Source organism: Argiope bruennichi, chromosome 11 (assembly GCF_947563725.1).
Source record: "Argiope bruennichi chromosome 11, qqArgBrue1.1, whole genome shotgun sequence".
In the NCBI taxonomy this organism is placed as follows: Eukaryota; Metazoa; Arthropoda; class Arachnida; order Araneae; family Araneidae; genus Argiope; species Argiope bruennichi.
The window spans coordinates 82,195,831-82,220,495 of NC_079161.1; the positions used below are offsets into that span (position 1 = coordinate 82,195,831).

Below are 24,665 nucleotides of genomic sequence, written 5' to 3' on the forward strand. Positions count from 1 at the left end.
TACAATATTTTTTTATTCATTTTGAACAATCATTTAAATTTTTTTTCTAAAAATCAGCAGGAGTAGTCTTTCCAAAACTTTCTCTCATATTCTCCAAGAAAGATGTTATTTCAGAAAATGCCTTGCAAGGAATTAGTTACGAAATATTAACCTTTGGAGTTAATTTAGCATTTTTATTGAATATCGTGCGATACTTGGGGATTAATTCCTGGCATGTGGTTAAAGGTATCTGAAAATTGAATTTCGGTTGTGAACCTGTTCTTTCCATCCAATTGAAACCAAGACTTGGCATAAAACTGCACTTGTAGACATAAAAATCCCATGCCAAAATTGATGTATTTATTTGTATTTTTGACATTGCATTTACATGTTTCATAAAGTAAAGATCATTAGATGGTTAAGCCCTTATTGGATGAGATCAAACATTCAAGAGGCATCTACATTAACAATGTTGAATTTGTGTACTAAATTTATGATTCTAGCTTTCTTCATTTTGTTATTATTGCGTTATATTAAAATAGTTGGATAGACAGACTTCTTTGGAACTGATTTTGCTTAAAATTTGATAGAAGTCAACAAATTTGGTATAAAAACCATTTACCAAATTTAATCCTGTAGCTCAAAGCATTTTTGAGTTATCTTTGTCACAGATGGATAGACAGACATTTTCCAGAAACGCTTTTCGAACTTAAGGAGGTCTAAAATATGGAGATTAGTCAAAATCTGAAGTTCAAATTTTATGATGATGACAATACTTTCTCTGTTCTTTGTATACAAGAAAGTAAAAGAATGTTCTTCTATAAATAATGGAATGAACTGTTTATGTCATATGTACCATAAATTGAGAACCCCTGTCATATATAAATATGGTTTGCTTGCTTTCTTTATGGAAGAAATCAGCCTGTCACAATCTATATATATTAAGAGATATGATTAATTATAATTTAAAATAGGTTTTCGAGCCTTCAATTAACAGGAATGCCATTTTTAAAAATGGAAAAATTGCTAAGTAAATCACATAAATTCCATGATAAGTTAAGATTACCATTTATTATTTATTAACATTTGGTTTGGGAGGTAATTTTACTATTTTGTACAAACTGTATTTGTTTAAAGAAAAGGTAGCATTATATAAAAAAAAATGTATAAATTAAAGTGTAATAATGAGTAATTATAATCAGTAATATCTCTAAGTTAGTAACATATGAAAGTAACTCAAGGAAATGTTTGTAAAAAGGGGAGTGTTTTTTTTTGTATTTATATATGAAGAAAAATTATTGTAATTGCCAAAAAAAATTAAATTTCGTGATTTTGATGAATCTCTATTTTTAGGCTTTGCCACAATGCAAAAAAAAAAAAAAAAAAAAAAAAAAAAAAAAAAAATTGGAATTATGTTTGATATGAAAATATGAGCTAAAATGGAATTTTAACAATTTTTTATAAAACTCATCATTAAAAAGTCTGCCAATATGCATATGAATATGATAACTAAAAAATGTAAAGGATTAGTTTAACTAATATTTTCAGGATCATGCAAAGGGGCAAAAAATTCCAATGCTGTTCTTTTATAATAGCTTATCATACCTAGTAATAAGATATTACTTTGTCTTTACCTATTCTATTTCTATTTAATAAGAATATAGAAGAAGAAAAAAAAAATAATCATTATTAGATGTTGTAAAAATTGTTTACTAAATACCTAAATAAGATTATTTATATTAAATTTCTTATTTATATAATTAATAATAAATTAAAAATTAAGATGTTTGAAGTTTGTATAGTTTGATCAATTCTGCAGCTGCTGATTTCCAGTTTCATTAGCATTAGTTGTTCAATGATTTGCAATCTGTTTCTTTTTTCAGTAGTAAATAAATTAATAAACAGAATAACTTTTAGAATAATATAATGAAGGAAAAGTAATTAAAGTACTACCAACCCTATGTAATGTTCCAGTGCATGGTATTGCCCCCCCCCTTTTGAAATTTGTGGGCTAAATAGATAAAATTTGGTATGAATTTTAGCATCACAATTGTTAATGTTTATCAAATTTTGGACCAGATCCATCATAATTTCAACTCATCATCAATCTTATGCGTGGGAATGCAGTAACTGAAAAATACAATAGGTAAATGAAATTTGTTATGTGATCTTATGGTAGACCTGTTCCTAATTTATTCCTAGTGGTTGAAAAAAAAGTTACCGAAAATGCATATTTTTCCCCCTTAATTATATTTAGCACTAGTGCATAATATTATGTCAGTGTAAGCTAAGGTTTAAAACTATCTTTGTTTATGTCCTGAATTTGAGGGCATTCAAAGTCTTGAATACTCATGGGTTGATCTTATCAAAAATCTGTAATTTTCTTGCAGAGTTGTAATTATTCTCAATTATTAGCTTGTGTATTAGTAAGAAACTATCAATTCAAATACAATCATTAAGAAATTCAATTAAAAAGAAATATTTCCTGAACCAAACTAATAAAAGATACATTGTATTTAGAGAGTGCTATTGCTGCTACAACTAAAATACAAATGAACTTGACCAAATTAGAAATAAATATAAAGTTTAATATAAAAAGGAAAAAAAAAAAAAAAAAAAAAAAAAAAGATGTGATGAATCTAGCCTGAAGACTTTCCAAGGGTCTAAAGGGATTTTTTCTGTGAGGAATCTGACTTTCATCCGAAAATATTGACGCCTCATGATCCAAAAATCCCAAGAAATTGAGGTCTTGTAGATAGAAGTTGTATTGTAAAATTAAAAACAATAAATTATGCAATAACAGGCAAAATTGTAAATTTGTTTTTGCCAGTTTGTTTGTTTGTTGCCAATTGTGCTTTTAATTGATTTAATTAGATATTTTAAAGGTGCATCAGCATTAAAAATCTGTAACATATTTTTAGAAATCGACCTTCACTGAATAAGTTCATATACGTTTTTTAACCTGAAAACGCCATTAATTTTGGACAAAAGAAATGTTGATGGTGCTTGATTTCCCCCCCCCCCCCTAGGAAAATGTCTTGTAGAAACTAATTTCATTTGATAAACTGATAAAAAATATCACATTATCACCTAATTTATTCCTAATGGTTGAAAAAAAAGTTACCGAAAATGCATATTTTTTCCCCTTAATTATATTTAGCACTAGTGCATAATATTATGTCAGTGTAAGCTAAGGTTTAAAACTATCTTTGTTTATGTCCTGAATTTGAGGGCATTCAAAGTCTTGAATACTCATGGGTTGATCTTATCAAAAATCTGTAATTTTCTTGCAGAGTTGTAATTATTCTCAATTATTAGCTTGTGTATTAGTAAGAAACTATCAATTCAAATACAATCATTAAGAAATTCAATTAAAAAGAAATATTTCCTGAACCAAACTAATAAAAGATACATTGTATTTAGAGAGTGCTATTGCTGCTACAACTAAAATACAAATGAACTTGACCAAATTAGAAATAAATATAAAGTTTAATATAAAAAGGAAAAAAAAAAAAAGATGTGATGAATCCAGCCTGAAAACTTTCTAAAGGGTCACCCACAGGCAGGGATTTTTTCTGTGAGGAATCTGACTTTCATCCGAAAATATTGACGCCTCATGATCCAAAAATCCCAAGAAATTGAGGTCTTGTAGATAGAAGTCGTATTGTAAAATTAAAAACAATAAATTATGCAATAACAGTCAAAATTGTAAATTTGTTTTTGCCAGTTTGTTTGTTTGTTGCCAATTGTGCTTTTAATTGATTTAATTAGATATTTTAAAGGTGCATCAGCATTAAAAATCTGTAACATATTTTTAGAAATCGACCTTCACTGAATAAGTTCATATACGTTTTTTAACCTGAAAACGCCATTAATTTTGGACAAAAGAAATGTTGATGGTGCTTGATTCCCCCCCCCCCCCCCCTAGGAAAATGTCTTGTAGAAACTAATTTCATTTGATAAACTGATAAAAAATATCACATTATAACCTAATTTATTCCTAGTGGTTGAAAAAAAAGTTACCGAAAATGCATATTTTTTCCCCTTAATTATATTTAGCACTAGTGCATAATATTATGTCAGTGTAAGCTAAGGTTTAAAACTATCTTTGTTTATGTCCTGAATTTGAGGGCATTCAAAGTCTTGAATACTCATGGGTTGATCTTATCAAAAATCTGTAATTTTCTTGCAGAGTTGTAATTATTCTCAATTATTAGCTTGTGTATTAGTATGATCCAAAAATCCCAAGAAATTGAGGTCTTGTAGATAGAAGTCGTATTGTAAAATTAAAAACAATAAATTATGCAATAACAGGCAAAATTGTAAATTTGTTTTTGCCAGTTTGTTTGTTTGTTGCCAATTGTGCTTTTAATTGATTTAATTAGATATTTTAAAGGTGCATCAGCATTAAAAATCTGTAACATATTTTTAGAAATCGACCTTCACTGAATAAGTTCATATACGTTTTTTAACCTGAAAACGCCATTAATTTTGGACAAAAGAAATGTTGATGGTGCTTGATTCCCCCTCGCTAGGAATATGTCTTGTAGAAACTAATTTCATTTGATAAACTGATAAAAAATATCACATTATCACCTAATTTATTCCTAGTGGTTGAAAAAAAAGTTACCGAAAATGCATATTTTTTCCCCTTAATTATATTTAGCACTAGTGCATAATATTATGTCAGTGTAAGCTAAGGTTTAAAACTATCTTTGTTTATGTCCTGAATTTGAGGGCATTCAAAGTCTTGAATACTCATGGGTTGATCTTATCAAAAATCTGTAATTTTCTTGCAGAGTTGTAATTATTCTCAATTATTAGCTTGTGTATTAGTAAGAAACTATCAATTCAAATACAATCATTAAGAAATTCAATTAAAAAGAAATATTTCCTGAACCAAACTAATAAAAGATACATTGTATTTAGAGAGTGCTATTGCTGCTACAACTAAAATACAAATGAACTTGACCAAATTAGAAATAAATATAAAGTTTAATATAAAAAGGGGAAAAAAAAAAAAAAAAAAGATGTGATGAATCTAGCCTGAAGACTTTCCAAGGGTCTAAAGGGATTTTTTCTGTGAGGAATCTGACTTTCATCCGAAAATATTGACGCCTCATGATCCAAAAATCCCAAGAAATTGAGGTCTTGTAGATAGAAGTCGTATTGTAAAATTAAAAACAATAAATTATGCAATAACAGTCAAAATTGTAAATTTGTTTTTGCCAGTTTGTTTGTTTGTTGCCAATTGTGCTTTTAATTGATTTAATTAGATATTTTAAAGGTGCATCAGCATTAAAAATCTGTAACATATTTTTAGAAATCGACCTTCACTGAATAAGTTCATATACGTTTTTTAACCTGAAAACGCCATTAATTTTGGACAAAAGAAATGTTGATGGTGCTTGATTCCCCCCCCTAGGAAAATGTCTTGTAGAAACTAATTTCATTTGATAAACTGATAAAAAATATCACATTATAACCTAATTTATTCCTAGTGGTTGAAAAAAAAGTTACCGAAAATGCATATTTTTTCCCCTTAATTATATTTAGCACTAGTGCAGAATATTATGTCAGTGTAAGCTAAGGTTTAAAACTATCTTTGTTTATGTCCTGAATTTGAGGGCATTCAAAGTCTTGAATACTCATGGGTTGATCTTATCAAAAATCTGTAATTTTCTTGCAGAGTTGTAATTATTCTCAATTATTAGCTTGTGTATTAGTAAGAAACTATCAATTCAAATACAATCATTAAGAAATTCAATTAAAAAGAAATATTTCCTGAACCAAACTAATAAAAGATACATTGTATTTAGAGAGTGCTATTGCTGCTACAACTAAAATACAAATGAACTTGACCAAATTAGAAATAAATATAAAGTTTAATATAAAAAGGGAAAAAAAAAAAGATGTGATGAATCTAGCCTGAAGACTTTCTAAAGGGTCACCCACAGGCAGGGATTTTTTCTGTGAGGAATCTGACTTTCATCCGAAAATATTGACGCCTCATGATCCAAAAATCCCAAGAAATTGAGGTCTTGTAGATAGAAGTCGTATTGTAAAATTAAAAACAATAAATTATGCAATAACAGTCAAAATTGTAAATTTGTTTTTGCCAGTTTGTTTGTTTGTTGCCAATTGTGCTTTTAATTGATTTAATTAGATATTTTAAAGGTGCATCAGCATTAAAAATCTGTAACATATTTTTAGAAATCGACCTTCACTGAATAAGTTCATATACGTTTTTTAACCTGAAAACGCCATTAATTTTGGACAAAAGAAATGTTGATGGTGCTTGATTCCCCCCCCCCCTAGGAAAATGTCTTGTAGAAACTAATTTCATTTGATAAACTGATAAAAAATATCACATTATAACCTAATTTATTCCTAGTGGTTGAAAAAAAAGTTACCGAAAATGCATATTTTTTCCCCTTAATTATATTTAGCACTAGTGCATAATATTATGTCAGTGTAAGCTAAGGTTTAAAACTATCTTTGTTTATGTCCTGAATTTGAGGGCATTCAAAGTCTTGAATACTCATGGGTTGATCTTATCAAAAATCTGTAATTTTCTTGCAGAGTTGTAATTATTCTCAATTATTAGCTTGTGTATTAGTAAGAAACTATCAATTCAAATACAATCATTAAGAAATTCAATTAAAAAGAAATATTTCCTGAACCAAACTAATAAAAGATACATTGTATTTAGAGAGTGCTATTGCTGCTACAACTAAAATACAAATGAACTTGACCAAATTAGAAATAAATATAAAGTTTAATATAAAAAGGAAAAAAAAAAAAAAAAAGATGTGATGAATCTAGCCTGAAGACTTTCCAAGGGTCTAAAGGGATTTTTTCTGTGAGGAATCTGACTTTCATCCGAAAATATTGACACCTCATGATCCAAAAATCCCAAGAAATTGAGGTCTTGTAGATAGAAGTCGTATTGTAAAATTAAAAACAATAAATTATGCAATAACAGTCAAAATTGTAAATTTGTTTTTGCCAGTTTGTTTGTTTGTTGCCAATTGTGCTTTTAATTGATTTAATTAGATATTTTAAAGGTGCATCAGCATTAAAAATCTGTAACATATTTTTAGAAATCGACCTTCACTGAATAAGTTCATATACGTTTTTTAACCTGAAAACGCCATTAATTTTGGACAAAAGAAATGTTGATGGTGCTTGATTCCCCCCCCTAGGAAAATGTCTTGTAGAAACTAATTTCATTTGATAAACTGATAAAAAATATCACATTATAACCTAATTTATTCCTAGTGGTTGAAAAAAAAGTTACCGAAAATGCATATTTTTTCCCCTTAATTATATTTAGCACTAGTGCAGAATATTATGTCAGTGTAAGCTAAGGTTTAAAACTATCTTTGTTTATGTCCTGAATTTGAGGGCATTCAAAGTCTTGAATACTCATGGGTTGATCTTATCAAAAATCTGTAATTTTCTTGCAGAGTTGTAATTATTCTCAATTATTAGCTTGTGTATTAGTAAGAAACTATCAATTCAAATACAATCATTAAGAAATTCAATTAAAAAGAAATATTTCCTGAACCAAACTAATAAAAGATACATTGTATTTAGAGAGTGCTATTGCTGCTACAACTAAAATACAAATGAACTTGACCAAATTAGAAATAAATATAAAGTTTAATATAAAAAGGGAAAAAAAAAAAGATGTGATGAATCTAGCCTGAAGACTTTCTAAAGGGTCACCCACAGGCAGGGATTTTTTCTGTGAGGAATCTGACTTTCATCCGAAAATATTGACGCCTCATGATCCAAAAATCCCAAGAAATTGAGGTCTTGTAGATAGAAGTCGTATTGTAAAATTAAAAACAATAAATTATGCAATAACAGTCAAAATTGTAAATTTGTTTTTGCCAGTTTTTTTGTTTGTTGCCAATTGTGCTTTTAATTGATTTAATTAGATATTTTAAAGGTGCATCAGCATTAAAAATCTGTAACATATTTTTAGAAATCGACCTTCACTGAATAAGTTCATATACGTTTTTTAACCTGAAAACGCCATTAATTTTGGACAAAAGAAATGTTGATGGTGCTTGATTCCCCCCCCCCCCCCCCTAGGAAAATGTCTTGTAGAAACTAATTTCATTTGATAAACTGATAAAAAATATCACATTATAACCTAATTTATTCCTAGTGGTTGAAAAAAAAGTTACCGAAAATGCATATTTTTTCCCCTTAATTATATTTAGCACTAGTGCATAATATTATGTCAGTGTAAGCTAAGGTTTAAAACTATCTTTGTTTATGTCCTGAATTTGAGGGCATTCAAAGTCTTGAATACTCATGGGTTGATCTTATCAAAAATCTGTAATTTTCTTGCAGAGTTGTAATTATTCTCAATTATTAGCTTGTGTATTAGTAAGAAACTATCAATTCAAATACAATCATTAAGAAATTCAATTAAAAAGAAATATTTCCTGAACCAAACTAATAAAAGATACATTGTATTTAGAGAGTGCTATTGCTGCTACAACTAAAATACAAATGAACTTGACCAAATTAGAAATAAATATAAAGTTTAATATAAAAAGGAAAAAAAAAAAAAAAAAAAGATGTGATGAATCTAGCCTGAAGACTTTCCAAGGGTCTAAAGGGATTTTTTCTGTGAGGAATCTGACTTTCATCCGAAAATATTGACGCCTCATGATCCAAAAATCCCAAGAAATTGAGGTCTTGTAGATAGAAGTCGTATTGTAAAATTAAAAACAATAAATTATGCAATAACAGTCAAAATTGTAAATTTGTTTTTGCCAGTTTGTTTGTTTGTTGCCAATTGTGCTTTTAATTGATTTAATTAGATATTTTAAAGGTGCATCAGCATTAAAAATCTGTAACATATTTTTAGAAATCGACCTTCACTGAATAAGTTCATATACGTTTTTTAACCTGAAAACGCCATTAATTTTGGACAAAAGAAATGTTGATGGTGCTTGATTCCCCCCCCCCCCTAGGAAAATGTCTTGTAGAAACTAATTTCATTTGATAAACTGATAAAAAATATCACATTATAACCTAATTTATTCCTAGTGGTTGAAAAAAAAGTTACCGAAAATGCATATTTTTTCCCCTTAATTATATTTAGCACTAGTGCAGAATATTATGTCAGTGTAAGCTAAGGTTTAAAACTATCTTTGTTTATGTCCTGAATTTGAGGGCATTCAAAGTCTTGAATACTCATGGGTTGATCTTATCAAAAATCTGTAATTTTCTTGCAGAGTTGTAATTATTCTCAATTATTAGCTTGTGTATTAGTAAGAAACTATCAATTCAAATACAATCATTAAGAAATTCAATTAAAAAGAAATATTTCCTGAACCAAACTAATAAAAGATACATTGTATTTAGAGAGTGCTATTGCTGCTACAACTAAAATACAAATGAACTTGACCAAATTAGAAATAAATATAAAGTTTAATATAAAAAGGAAAAAAAAAAAAAAAAAAAAAAGATGTGATGAATCTAGCCTGAAGACTTTCCAAGGGTCTAAAGGGATTTTTTCTGTGAGGAATCTGACTTTCATCCGAAAATATTGACGCCTCATGATCCAAAAATCCCAAGAAATTGAGGTCTTGTAGATAGAAGTCGTATTGTAAAATTAAAAACAATAAATTATGCAATAACAGTCAAAATTGTAAATTTATTTTTGCCAGTTTGTTTGTTTGTTGCCAATTGTGCTTTTAATTGATTTAATTAGATATTTTAAAGGTGCATCAGCATTAAAAATCTGTAACATATTTTTAGAAATCGACCTTCACTGAATAAGTTCATATACGTTTTTTAACCTGAAAACGCCATTAATTTTGGACAAAAGAAATGTTGATGGTGCTTGATTCCCCCCCCCCCCCTAGGAAAATGTCTTGTAGAAACTAATTTCATTTGATAAACTGATAAAAAATATCACATTATAACCTAATTTATTCCTAGTGGTTGAAAAAAAAGTTACCGAAAATGCATATTTTTTCCCCTTAATTATATTTAGCACTAGTGCAGAATATTATGTCAGTGTAAGCTAAGGTTTAAAACTATCTTTGTTTATGTCCTGAATTTGAGGGCATTCAAAGTCTTGAATACTCATGGGTTGATCTTATCAAAAATCTGTAATTTTCTTGCAGAGTTGTAATTATTCTCAATTATTAGCTTGTGTATTAGTAAGAAACTATCAATTCAAATACAATCATTAAGAAATTCAATTAAAAAGAAATATTTCCTGAACCAAACTAATAAAAGATACATTGTATTTAGAGAGTGCTATTGCTGCTACAACTAAAATACAAATGAACTTGACCAAATTAGAAATAAATATAAAGTTTAATATAAAAAGGGAAAAAAAAAAAGATGTGATGAATCTAGCCTGAAGACTTTCTAAAGGGTCACCCACAGGCAGGGATTTTTTCTGTGAGGAATCTGACTTTCATCCGAAAATATTGACGCCTCATGATCCAAAAATCCCAAGAAATTGAGGTCTTGTAGATAGAAGTCGTATTGTAAAATTAAAAACAATAAATTATGCAATAACAGTCAAAATTGTAAATTTGTTTTTGCCAGTTTGTTTGTTTGTTGCCAATTGTGCTTTTAATTGATTTAATTAGATATTTTAAAGGTGCATCAGCATTAAAAATCTGTAGCATATTTTTAGAAATCGACCTTCACTGAATAAGTTCATATACGTTTTTTAACCTGAAAACGCCATTAATTTTGGACAAAAGAAATGTTGATGGTGCTTGATTTCCCCCCCCTAGGAATATGTCTTGTAGAAACTAATTTCATTTGATAAACTGATAAAAAATATCACATTATAACACTTTTCAGAAATTGATTATACTAACCTTTTGCTTTCTTGTATGTGAAATAAACAAAGATAAAATATTGTATTTGACTTGGGTTTTTATATTTAGATATTCTGTACCCTCAAATATATATATAATTTTTTTTTTAAATCGTCTTTCTCTGAATACTATAATTCTAAAGTTTTGGTTATAGTTAAAGTTTGGGAATTTGGTACATGAACTTTACACCAAATTTACAGGTTTCCGTGACATTTTGAACAATATCCATCCAGATAATGACATCCATTTTTCTTTGTCTATTCAAATGTATGTGAAGGCTGCTGTTTTAACATGTAAAGGAATAGATAAATAAAATTTGGCTCACAGTTTTATGTTTAGAATAATATATCTGTACCAAAATTTAAGCAAGATCTGTCTACGAGTTGTTCATCTATCGTCTATATATTTTCATAATGTGAATATAGGATCTCAAAAATGTTTTAGAAAAATAAAATTTTTGTCATGATCTCGTGACTAAAATTGTCGAATTTTGGTGTTGATCTGTTGAATAAAATGTGTTATATTATGCATGGGTGAAAGATAAGGAGGAGAACTCTGCACTTATTCTACTTACTTTCCTTTTTCCAGGTCTGTGATTTTGAGATTAAAATTCTGTAATTTACCCACATCTAGATTAAAATTCTGTAAATTACCCACATTTACAGTTTTGTTTAATGTTTTTATTTTGAATTTATTGTAAAGTATGAATACGTTACTATAAGGGATGATTATTTGGAGGTCAAAAGTCTTAAGGAAATAATTTCTGATGATTAATCCAAGTACTAATCTATCAATATTCATATTGGCATGATTACATGAAATTTGACACATTCAATTTATTAGTATGAAAATTCTATCATATATTGTTAATTGAATTAACTACTGTACAAATCATAATTTTTTTATATTTTATAAAACTATTGATTTCTATATTTTTAAAAATAGCTCTTTAATTATTGATACACAAAGATTTTGTGATTTTGTTGCAACCTTCTATGTGCAAATTCTTATACTCGTAAAAAGCACTTCCAAATAACCTATTCTGAAATGTCAGTTAAAATTTTGATAGCTATACATTTTTGCAGCAGTAGCCAAAATTATTGTAGAAATTTAATATAGAATAGTGAACTTTATAAATGATATAAGTACATGACATAAAATTTGCCATGATATAATAATAATTTTTTTTTGTTTTAGCACTATCATGAGGAAAAAGCAAAATGATTTTCAAAAAGTAAAGCTTAAGGTTGGTAAACAGCTTCCCAAAGGTCGAAATGAAACCAAAACTTCCTTTCAAACAAGAAAAGTCAACTTGCATCAACAGATAAAAAAAACTGCTGATGAACCAACATTAAAGGTATGACTTTCCATGCATCCATGACTTATTTCTGGACTTCTCTGTCTCTCTATTTATATATTAACTTCTAATTAATTTACTATCTAAAAATAATTTCCTAATCGAATGGACTGTAGTGTAATTGTAACTTTATAACTTTGAAGCTGCACTGGCGATTCTTTTTCCATCTTAATCAAAGTGTTGCATGTTTAGATTCCTTTCTTTAAATATATGAGTTTCAAATATGTTCACTTGCCCTTTCTCTTTCCTGCTTTTTACCTTTCTACATCTTTTTTGTTCTCTGTGCTGTGTTTGCCAGGACTTGAACAAAAGAAAATTTTATCAAAAGTTAAAATATTTTAACTATTTCTTTAAAATTATGTAGATTAAAAATTGCTTTTTTGTTCATGTTCAAATTGAAAACACTACATGGTTTAAAAAAAATAGTCATGTTTTCAAAAGAAATTACTTTTGTAACTATTTCCCTAATTTACTGTGGGAGCAAATCATGGCTTAGAGTGAAAAATCTTATTTTAAGTTACATTAACAATAAAAGATATAACAAATTAATTTAACCAGAAAGGATTATTTAGAATTAGATTTAGTAACTGAATATAACTTCATATTTAATAGAACTCCTTATGAGATACTCCATTATCATATTCTATTGAACTTCTTGAAAATCTTGCTAGTTCATTCAGTTCGAAAGTCTCAGACTCAAAAACTGAGATAAGTTGCTGATGGTTTAAGTGAGATATCCTGCTACACCATCTGACCAAATTAATTTTTCTACATTGAAATTCAGTTTAAAAAATATATATTAATCCTTTTTAATTAATTAATCAAATAATTAATGGAATATTTGTATAAATTAATAAATTATTAAAATTATTATATATTATTAAATATATATTAAAATTATTATAAATAATTATTATATATATTATTATATTATAAATTATTATATATTATTAAATTATAAATTAATAAATAATTGAATGTTGAATATTTCTACAATAGCAGAAATATGTGTATCTTATAACTTTAAATTGTTAGCAGTTGTTATATGTATATAAATTTATTTATTTCATGTATCTCAGAAATGGCTCTAACGATTTGTAGTGTAATTTTACATTTTAAAAAAGGATTTTTTTTTATTACTATTAGAGTCTTTTTTTTTTTATCTGCTCTCATTTTGGCAATGTCATATAGTGCCATTTCAGGCCCGATTTCACCATGGTAAAACTAAGTGTAAGTTCAAAAACATGAGTAATGTTAGATAAATTGTAAAATGAAGACTAATATAACAGATTGTTTCGAATAGCATTTTAAACCAAGTGCATTCATGATTTTTTTATTTAAATAACCAGTTTATATATAGATAAGATTGAAAAATATTCTTATGTAATCATATGGGGGATTTGTATCTAAATATTTTCTTAAAAAACCTGTCGAGCGAAGTTTTATTTTCCAGATATTTACAAACTTATATGCTGCAAAGGATTGGTCTGAAATAGATTACTATTGTATGTATTGTAAATGATAAGTATTAGTCTATCTTACTGTAGGAACTTTATGACTGGTAGATATAATGATCTTATGGTATGACTACTTTGGTGTTTTATTTAAGAGTTTGTGAGAAATCAATTTACATTAACTACAGACCACTGAACAAACCTTTTTTCTTTTCTTTTCTCCCAAGCAATTGCAGATACATCATCTCAATGGAAAAAAGTTTTTCTACACTCAGTAATATCTTTGGAAAGTCATTTTTCTTCTCAGGTTTAAGAAAAATGACTTTCAGGAATTAAGAGTCATTCTTATGAAATTAACTTCTCCGTTACAACCTGGTTTTTCTTTGGACTAGTAGGCAAAGACTTAATGTTTCTTACTGCTTTTCTTAATGTTTGAGGTGATGAATGGAAGCAGGTGATTGTTGGTTTATAATCTAACCTTTTTTTCCCCCCTTTTGTTTTTCACATTTTCAATTTTTTTCTCTCTTGTCTTTCATATTTTCAATTTTGCTGTGTACTTTCTTCTCTCCCCCTCCATTTCTTATCCCTTTTTCTTTAGTCTTTTCTTTTTTCCCTGCTGTGCTTGGTCCTGCAATTTTGATTTCTGATGGGGAAAAAATGACTTTTAATTTTTAAAAATATATTAGCAATATTATTTAAAATTTTAAAAAGAAGTTATTTTAAAGACTCCGAAATAATGATTAATATAGAAATAATATTTGTTACATTAGTCATACTTGATAAATTATGTTAGCTACATCTCTAAATCAATAATATATAGACTTGGATTAAAAATTTTAAATGATTCATTTAAGTTAGCCAACAAGTTAAGAAGATTTACAAAGTAAAGAGTTTTGGTACATTTTCTATAATTTAAGAGAGAAAATGAAGTATTTAGTGACTAATGCAATAACGAACAATTGTGTAAAAATTTGCTGAGGAAAATATAATTACTTCTTAAGGTATTCAGATATTATCCTTTTGAACAGACTGTTAGTTATACAATCTTGCAAAAAATGTCTTCTTTGAAGAGGGAAAAATGAAAATAACTTTATAAAAAGGAAGAGTTGTGAGTTGAGGAGAAAAAATAATTCTTAAAAATGCACAAATACAAGTTTTTTTTTTTTTTTTTGAACGAAAGTCAATTCAACTGCCATCGGGAAAATTCTATTACCATATCTAGAAACTAGAAATTCTACTAAAGAAAGATGTATTAAAATTACAGTTACTCTGAAATTTTATTTAGAAATAAGAAATAATTATTTTCATAGAGTGACCATGGTATATATCTGAGAGAAATGTAAATTATTGAAAAGTACTTGCATTAATTACCACATAATATTGCAACTTAATCTTAGGGGATCAGTAATTGTAAACAACAGGGGAAAAAAAAAAAAAAACAGACTAGAAGAAATATAAAAGCGAAATAATGTATTTGTTTCTTTGTAAATTTATTTAAAGAAATTTGAATAATTTTATTTTTTATTTTATAGGAATTGCTCAGCTATATGAAGAGTAGAGATGCTAAAATCAAATTTGACAATATGCGGAGACTTTTCAAGCATATTTCAAATAATAAGGAGACTTTACCCATATTTTTTGCTGACATACTGAAGGAACTTGGAAGAACACTTCAAGAAAGTGATCCTAAAATTAGAGCTGAGGCTATTTTAATCATTGGTCTATGTGCTGAAATTTTGACTGACACCCAGTTGAGGCCTTTTGTTACTCCACTGACAACATATCTAAATTGTATGATGACCCACATAACTTTTCAAGTGAGACAAGACTCTCTTAAGTTTCTGGATGTATTGTTAAAAACTCATAAATGTGTCATTTGCCAGTCATGTGAAATTCTTTTCTCCTTATTGAACTTGATTTCATGCAAGGCAAATAAAGATAATGAGGATCGACGAAAACTGCTTGATTTTATAACTCCCAAAATATCTACTGATGAATGGAGAATGAATGTCTTGAAACGGATGCTCCCTTTTCTGCCTGGAGTATTAAAAAATGACCCAATTGCAATGGATACTGATGATACAAAGAAAGTTCATTGGAATGCTAAAGAACCTTTGAATCTTCCTTTATACCTTAACAGTGGTACTAAGCCTGCTAATTTTGATTATTCACTGTACTCTTTAAAGGAAGAAGATGCCTGCGATCCCGAAGAGTTAAAAAAATTTGTGAGCGAGATACTACCCATTCTTCATGCAATTCTAAAGGGTTTTGCTTTGCACAGTTCTTTCTCTGAATGTATGTCCTTTTCTTTTTAATAATATTACACTAATAGAATAAGTTTTACCTGCTAAGTGTCACAAATAGCTTTTTCTAATATTAATTTTATTTTGAAAATTGATTATCCAAATTTATGCATGTTATTAAAATTCCTGTGATTAAAAAAAAAAATCTTAAGATCTCCAAAGACTTAAATGAAAGCAAAATGAATTTTTTTTTCTCTTTTAAAAGTTAATTTATTAGAACTTGTAACTCTTAAATAAATATAATTGAGTGCTTAGAGATTGTATCAAAATGGGCTCTGTTCCACAGAGCATACAGAGAAGAGGTTATACATTGAGAGTAAACTAATTTTTATTTGTAACTCTAGAACTAGGCAATTTTACATTTTTTTGGGGGGTGGGTACTTTCAGATTAATCTGCAAGTGGCTAAAGAAGGCAGTAAATATCTAAAAGTACTCAATTTTATATCATTTAGACTGATGCCCTTCCACCATACTGTCAGAAAATTACTTAAGACCAATCATTACTTTTTAGAAGACCAGCATAATTTAAGGTATAGATTTCGGTACATTTAAAAAAAATTATGTTAAGAACATCCAGATACAGAATGCTTTGAAATAAAGTTTTTAAAGTGTATATATTAGGATGATCCATTAAAAAATAGTTTCATTTCTCAAATTACCTAGATAATCTGCGAATTACCTACTAGACACTTGTTAATTTGCAAATTACCTTATTAAAGTGAAAATAAGATCTTTGCTGGAACACCAGCAACACTTCTGTATACTTAAATTAAATATTGATTACTTATTTTTCAATATCTAAAGAATCATGTTAATGCAATCAAACAAACAATAAATTAGTTGATAGAATCAAACAGTTTAACATATTATTACAATTAAGAAAATGAATTTGCGAAACATATGATAAAAATATGCTTACTTATTAGTGCAATTTATTGATTGGTGATATTTTGAGTTGCATAGCAATTAGTTTTTGTGACAAGCATACCTATTTATGGTACATTTAGATTTGCAATCACACTTTTTTGAAATCCTGCTTGGTACTAAGGGATTGCTTTATTGTAATGTTCTTACACATTAAAAATAATTTTCATTGTCTGGTTGGGGGGGGGGAAGAAAATTTAATTTAATATTTTGGAGAAAAAAATATTTGTTCTGTTAACCAGAAATGATTTGCCGATTTTAATAAACACCTAAATTTGTTCAGTTTGCATTCATTTAAGAAAGGTATTAAATGATTCATCATCATCTCTCTGCACTTTTATCTCATTCCGATTAAATATATTTATGCAAGCTGCTTTGATATTAAAATATTCATTTGCTTGAAGGTAAACTTCAGAGATAGTTTACTATTTAAAGTTTCATTGATTTTCAGCAAAATCGGTGGATCCCCCCCCCCTCCATGATGTTGAAAGTGAACTTGTTAATTCTGAATACCTTATTTAAAGGACTGTAAATTTTACTTCTGTGACTATATATGGCATATTCCATAGTTTATTTTTGCTTTGCTAAAAAAAAAAATCTATATATATATATTGAAATTCCTAATCAATTTTTTGTTGAAATATATCATCCATTAAGCAGACAGTCAAAAATTAAAGTGTTGTCATTTTGACATCTAAAAAATTATATTTATGTATGATGTAAGGCAATTTATATGAATGTAATAGTTATTTTTGATATTTTTAAAAATTCTTAAAATATTTGGCACTTGCTGGTTTTGTTGGTGGCCAAAAAGCACCAAGAAAAATTTTTGCCAAACTATAAAAAGATATTCAAAACTGCATGAATATATATATACATAATGAATATGTGCATAAACATAGATCAATTCACATGCTGCCAATTGAAATTGCCAAATTGTCGATTTTTTTTCTTGCTGTTGTTTGGTCACTGTTATAACTGACAAGTACCAAATATAGATATCTCTAAAGTATTTGAATGACTTTTTGATAATTTTTCCAAAATATAATTTTTTTTTTTTTTTTTACATTTAGTTTTTTTTTCCTGTTATGATAAAATTGATATTTCCAGCTAAAATTTAAAAGAAATTTATTGAAATTTTATGTTGCAAATTTAATTTAACATCAACCCTTGACTACAAAGTTAAATTATCAGTGGACATACATGTTCCATTAATAGTTAAAGGATTAATGAACTATTAGCAATAATTATTTCAAAAACGGCTTTGTGTTTGTATAAATTATCAGACAGAGAATGTATAAATTTGATAATATTTATTTATTTTAATTTCTGATAAAAAGTGAAATCCTACATAGTTGAAAATCATATTTTTAGGGGTTCTAATTTCATTTCAAAGGGAAAAAAAAAAAAAAAAAAAAAAACATTGAGGGATGTAAACTGTATTGTAGAAATGCTTTCAAAAGGATTATGAAGAGGGAAAAAAAATCAGTGTCTCCTTGCTATTTTAGTATAATGTTTATATTAGTATAACAGCAATTAAACTAATAATTAATATTAATAATCATAATTTTTGCTTTTTTTAAATTAATATGTGTGAAGTGATTGTATATATTATTGTAGTAGCACATAATCTGCATTAATTTACATGAAAAAAATAGAATGCTGAATATGATTGAAATAACGAAAATATATTAATATTTACTATCCAAATATTATTTCCCTTGCAGTAAAATTTTACTGCAAGGGAAATATATTAGTTTATTTTGGAAAAATTCTGATTATGTTAAATGGAGATAAAATTAATGAATTTAATCATCAAATAAAATGAAGACAGAAAATTGATGCTTAAAGCATATTTTAAATATGCATACATTAAATGATTAAATTAAGCATATATGAAATTATAAATTTATTGTATAAATGCTGATATGTATTTGATAAACATTTAATTGGCAACCGTTTTTTATTGTTTGTGACAAGTTTTCAATTTTACTGACTATTGTGTTTTTAATATGCAATAGTAAACTTTTTGTTGATGTTTTGTAATGTTTGTTTATATTTTGCAGCCAATATCAAATATTTGAATATATTTACTCAAATTATGTGTTGCTTAGCAGAATGGACCGTGAATTCTGATTTGAAAAATACGGTAACTTTTCCATTTGTTTATTTTTTTATTTTTAAAATTATTTGATAGTACAAATACTAAATTAAATGGCTACAACATGAAGCTATAATAAAAGAATTTATTAAAACTAACAACAGTGCATTTAACAGTAATTATATTTCTTTGCCCATGACATGATGGATATCAGTGAAATCAAAAGCATAATAATATAAATAAAAATAAGGACATAAAAACAAAATTTTGACTATTTCCTCTAAAAAAAATCCTATACAAAATAGCTAATAATAAAAGCATAACAATTGAAAATTAAAGTATGTTTTTTACAAAAAAAGAGGGAGAGAAAGAAAAAATGAAAGTAGAAATTTTGTTGCAAACATTGTAATTGAAGTTGCGATTGCTGGAACTTTAATTCCCACTTTCTTTTCTTGCCAAGTTGAGATTAGGTAGACAGTAGTATTCTAATAAGGCAATAACATTCCAGCAAGAAAGGAAACTTCCTTCTGGGAATGTAAGAGGAAACTTTGAAATTATCATTAAAACACTGAATTAAAAATAATTAAAAAATAGTACTTTAACCATTCTTGTTAAAATTTTGAATAGATAGATTTAAATAGATATCATTACTTCAAAATATTTGAATGTCAGATACAGGAATTTTAATTTTAAAAAAATATGAAACAATTTTTTTTCCCTCAAAATGTAGCAAATTATATTAAATGCTGAAGATAAACTGCATTAGAACAACACTTGTTTATTATGTCCAATAGTAAGTTTTTTTCCCTTTAATCATCAAAAAACCATATTATAGGCAAATATGTGCAGAAAAATCAGCCAGAAAACAGTACAAAGCATTAAATAAAAACAAATTCTACATTAAATTTTAAAAGTTGAGCCTCCAGATGCATCAATTTGTTGTTATGACTACCTATCTTCCAAATTTCATGTGCATAAAAGTAATAGATGTGCTTTTATAATTATAGATATTGTAATACTTTTTTTGTCGCAGAATCTATCATAATGACATTTCATCATTTCCCCCCCTTTTAAAAAAGGCATAGAATAATACATTTGAATGCAGATTTGTACCTGAAATATAAAATGCGTAAATATGTTACTTATCTCTTCATAATAGTTGTAATGTTTTGTTAATTTTTAATTTTTTATAAATGTTATAGAGTTTTGTAAATTAGTTTCTTTTTATTTTTTTATAATATGATAGAACTGTCTCAATGAGTGATTAAATGTTGAAAAAAAATTTTCGTTCAATTATGCATAGATATCTGCATAACAAAACAATAATTGATCATGATATCATTTCTATTAAAAGGGAAAAAAAACTATATAGATTTGAATTAATTTCATTTTTCTTATTGTTTTTAATTATATAGTAATAATTGTAAAATTAGATTTTAAAATTTGCTGCCTAATAGTATTGAATGCAAAATCTTTATTTTTAAGATTTTCCTTTGAGATTGACCATTTCACCTATTTTTTGTAATAAAAATTATAATATTTTTTTACTCACATTTATTTGCTAGATTTTTTTTTTTCAATGATGTTTGTTAAAAAAAAAGTTTTCCTCTTCCAGGATATTTCAGAACAATGCAGAAGTATTAATCTGGAACTAATGGACAATTTTCCATATATTCAGCACACTGGTCATGTTTCAAAGGGAGAGGTAATATTCTTTATAATTTATTTTAGTTTGGAATGTTTAAAAAATTAAATTATTTTCATTATTTTTAATTTAAATAATTTTTTTCAGAAGATTATGACATTGGATTTGATTGCATCTATTAGATAATTAGTCTGATTAATAAATTTTCTTCTTATTATTATTAAAAAATTTCATCTTCCATTGCTTGGGAACAAATTAAAAAAAATTCTTACAAAATTTATAAAATATCTTTCACTTATGTTTTCAATTAGAATTTTGCTCTATTAACAGACATTTTAAAAATATTTCAGAATTGAGTATTATAAATTTCCCAGGAAAGACAATCTATGAATAAATTGTTGCAATATACAGAAGAAGAAAATATCTTATTAGGAATTTAGGCACTTCATCCAAAGAACACCTTTTGTATTTTTACCATGTGATGAATATAATACAATGAATATAAAATGTTTTCCAACTATGAAACATAAGATATTGCGAACATTTTAACCTTGAATGACGAAAACTTTTTTTGGAGAAATAATTGTCAATTTAACATAGATTTTGGGGAATATTCTTTATGCTAATTTATATACTTAAAATATGTGGCACAGAAATCTCTTATTACTTGTCATTAAATGACAACAGTAAAATACAAACAAATCATGACACAGGTATTTCAGATTACTTCATTGAATGTTTTGACTGCTACACTTAATTCAACTCTTCTCTTAGCTAACTTTTAGAACTAACAAAATATTATTAGAAATACTCAAAATGCAGATAATAGAAATAGTCATTAAAACAAAAAATTCAAGTGTTAAAATAAGGTTAACCATTGCCAGATGAGTAATTGCTATGACTTGCCATTGGAATTTGATGTTCTTATCTTAGTAATTGCTATCTCAAAAAGTTACATTTTTAATAATATCAGTTTCATTTTCATTATTTACTTTTTTATTTATGTTTGAAATATGTTTGAACATTTGATATATAATCTGTGGTAGTAACATTCAGGATTAATGTATGTTTTTTTGTGACACAAGTCAAAATTTTACTGATTGTCCAAAAATTTGCCAGGGTCTGCCATCTTGGATGGCTACCAGAAATGTTAACAAACAGTTTTTATAATTGCAATTAAAAATTACTGTGACTACATTTGGCAAGATATCACTCCAAATTAATTCAAATTTGATGGTCATACATTAATCTTAAATCTAACCATCTGTGTTACTATGTCTTTAATGCTTTCAAATTTACAATGTTTTAATGTTAATTTATAATGTTTTGATATTAATGTACAATGTTTTTGATGTTCATGAACTTCAGACTCAGCCATCAAAACATTCAGTTGCATGTTTCTGCAACTAATAAGATTTAAATTAAATGCTATTCTTTGGACTGTAACTCTGAATTAGGATTTTCTCTTTTATTTCACACTATACACTTTTTAACTTGTAAATCTTAATAGTATATGTAAATCTTAATAGCGAAATAAAAATGCAGTGTTTGTAAAACGTGGACACAATTTGAATTTTATTACAATAATGAAATTACAATACAAATTACAAATTTTATTACAATAATGTTAAAAATAATGCATAAAAAAATGTTAAAAAAAAAAGAAAATGTTTGCAATTTATTTGATACAGTTTTTTTCCCGAGATGTAAAATTATATTTGTGCTTTAATATTTCAAATGCTATTGTGGAGCCAAAAGCTTGTTTAATTTTTAATTAAAATTCCTATTAAAAATACTCTCAGATGCACATTTCTTTTTTTCAAAAAAAAAAAAATTGTGCCAAATTTGATTGTTTCTAGATTTAAGAATGTCAACAGATAGATACATACATGATCATTTTCTTCTTTATTATTAATTCATTTCTCAAGCATCCTAAACAGCCAGCATAGACTACATAATTGTTATGTTCAATTCATCCTAGCAAGGGATCTCATTGGTTTCAAAATGCATAAGGAAATAGTATTGAGAAAACATGCCTAGATGATGTGTGTTTGTATTTTGAGGTTTATTATTACAATATTGAAAATTTAACACAATGCCTGAGATGTGGTTTTTTTTTAAACATTTAAATTTTTTATTGCTTTTAAACAAAAACAGAGTGTAATATCAAAAATTGATAAACAATCCTATCCACTATTTTATAGGGTGTCTCAAAAATCGTAAATGCATATATATATATATATATATATATATATATATATATATATATATATATATATATATATATATATATATATATAATGATATCTTTAAATTTAATTAATTTCTTAATTTTTAGCTCAGTTTAGCCCATATTGACTTCATTCTAGAACATTCTCTTATTTCCTGATCCCATTCCACTTTTTCTATCTAATTAATTCAACAGAAGATTTGTAAAATTGCTGAATCCACATTCCGAGCCTAAAGCCTAAACGTTCCTACACTCCGAGTGAAGGGACAAAATACCGCTGACTGGACAAATTTTTCTAAAAGATCCCTGTGTTTCCCTTGCTTTTTGATTGACATGCGATGGAAATTCCTATTAAAATATCACGGTATATAAGACCAGGGATAAAAGGTTTATCTGCTTTTCCCTCATTTCTTTCTGTGCCGTTGTGTATGTGCTTGTCGCCCCTGCTTGTATATAATGTGTGCTAAATGTGTGTAAAAAGACGTCACTGTTTTCGAAACTGCCTTCTGATTAAAAAATTATATGCTTAAATATATATATATATATATATATATATAACAAAAGTATTAGAATCAAGTTAAAAGGAAAATCAAGAAACCAAAACAAATTATAAAAAAATAAAAAAGAATCCGGCCTGAAGACTTTTTCAAGGGTCATCCTCAGACAGGGATTCAAAGAAAGGGATTTTTTCTGTGAGGAAAAACAGACATTTGTCTAATAATGATTCCTCGTGACCCAAAAATCCCCTGAAATTATGCCCAAGAGATATACCATTTTAACAGAAAGGAAAATACAAAACAACAAATTAGAAGAAAATAACCATTACAAAGTAAAAATACAATAACAAAATAACAATATAAACAAGAAATAGCACTAAAGGGAAAAAAATTTTATAATTTTTTTTTAATAATTTTTTTTGGTTAAAATTTTTTTTTTTTTTTTTTGATTTTCTTTTTAACTTGATTCTAATACTTTTGTTTCAATTCATCTGTGTTTTAGAAATAGCTGCAGTTGCGCTCTCTAAATACTATGAAGTTCTTTCTGTTTGTCTACCTCAAGAATAGCTCCCGCCAATATGTCTACGATAGTCTGTTGCCGTGGAAACAAGACCTGCTCTATTTTTAATAGGGGATTTAAAAAGAAAGGCATCCATGTTGGCTTACTGATCGCCTTGATGATGTATTGGCGATTTTTTTAATTGATTTATAAAGAGTGAAAAAAAATTGCTTCATATATTAATTATATAATAATATTTAAACTTTTAGACATAAAAATGAATTATTAATCAATATGCAATAAAGATGAACATTATTACAATAAAAAAGTAACTATTTAATTTTTAAATAATTGTTTAATATTTTCATAACTATTAATAATTATCAAGGACTTCAGATTATTAATACAATGACAGAACTTTGTTGATTATTAAACTTTCAGCATGTATTTTCCAATAATTTCTAAGGCAAAACAGTTTTAAAAGTAAAATAAAATAAAATACCGTCTAAATTTCGAAAATAATGTTCATTCAAGCATTTCAAGATCCTCTAAATCACTCTCACAAGTTTCAGTTTCTTCTGAATCAGAATCATCATTGGTATCAATTTGAAATGACAGTTCGTCCACTAAATCTTCTAACAGTCCATCTTTCTCCCAATAATTATTTTCAAGCTTTTCTACGTGTTTGCAATGCGCTGCCCATTTTGCCGAAGTAACTTCAGTGATAGCTGTTTGAAGAAGAGATTTCATATTGTCCAAACTTAAATCGCCAGTAACATTTCATTCCTATATCATTCTTTTTACA

General features: G+C 27.0%; 1 protein-coding gene across 3 annotated transcripts in view; it reads left to right on the forward strand.

Moving 5' to 3' along the window:
* LOC129956868 (testis-expressed protein 10 homolog) overlaps positions 1 to 24,665 on the forward strand; it is a 74,809-nt gene that overhangs the window by 7,766 nt on the left and 42,378 nt on the right. For all 3 annotated transcript variants that reach the window (XM_056068831.1, XM_056068833.1, XM_056068832.1), the window contains exons 2-5: positions 12,048 to 12,207; positions 15,194 to 15,956; positions 18,955 to 19,037; positions 20,605 to 20,694. In XM_056068831.1, the coding sequence (XP_055924806.1) occupies positions 12,055 to 12,207; positions 15,194 to 15,956; positions 18,955 to 19,037; positions 20,605 to 20,694 (1,089 nt within the window). In that variant the 5' untranslated portion in view covers positions 12,048 to 12,054. The remainder of the gene's footprint in view (positions 1 to 12,047; positions 12,208 to 15,193; positions 15,957 to 18,954; positions 19,038 to 20,604; positions 20,695 to 24,665) is intronic.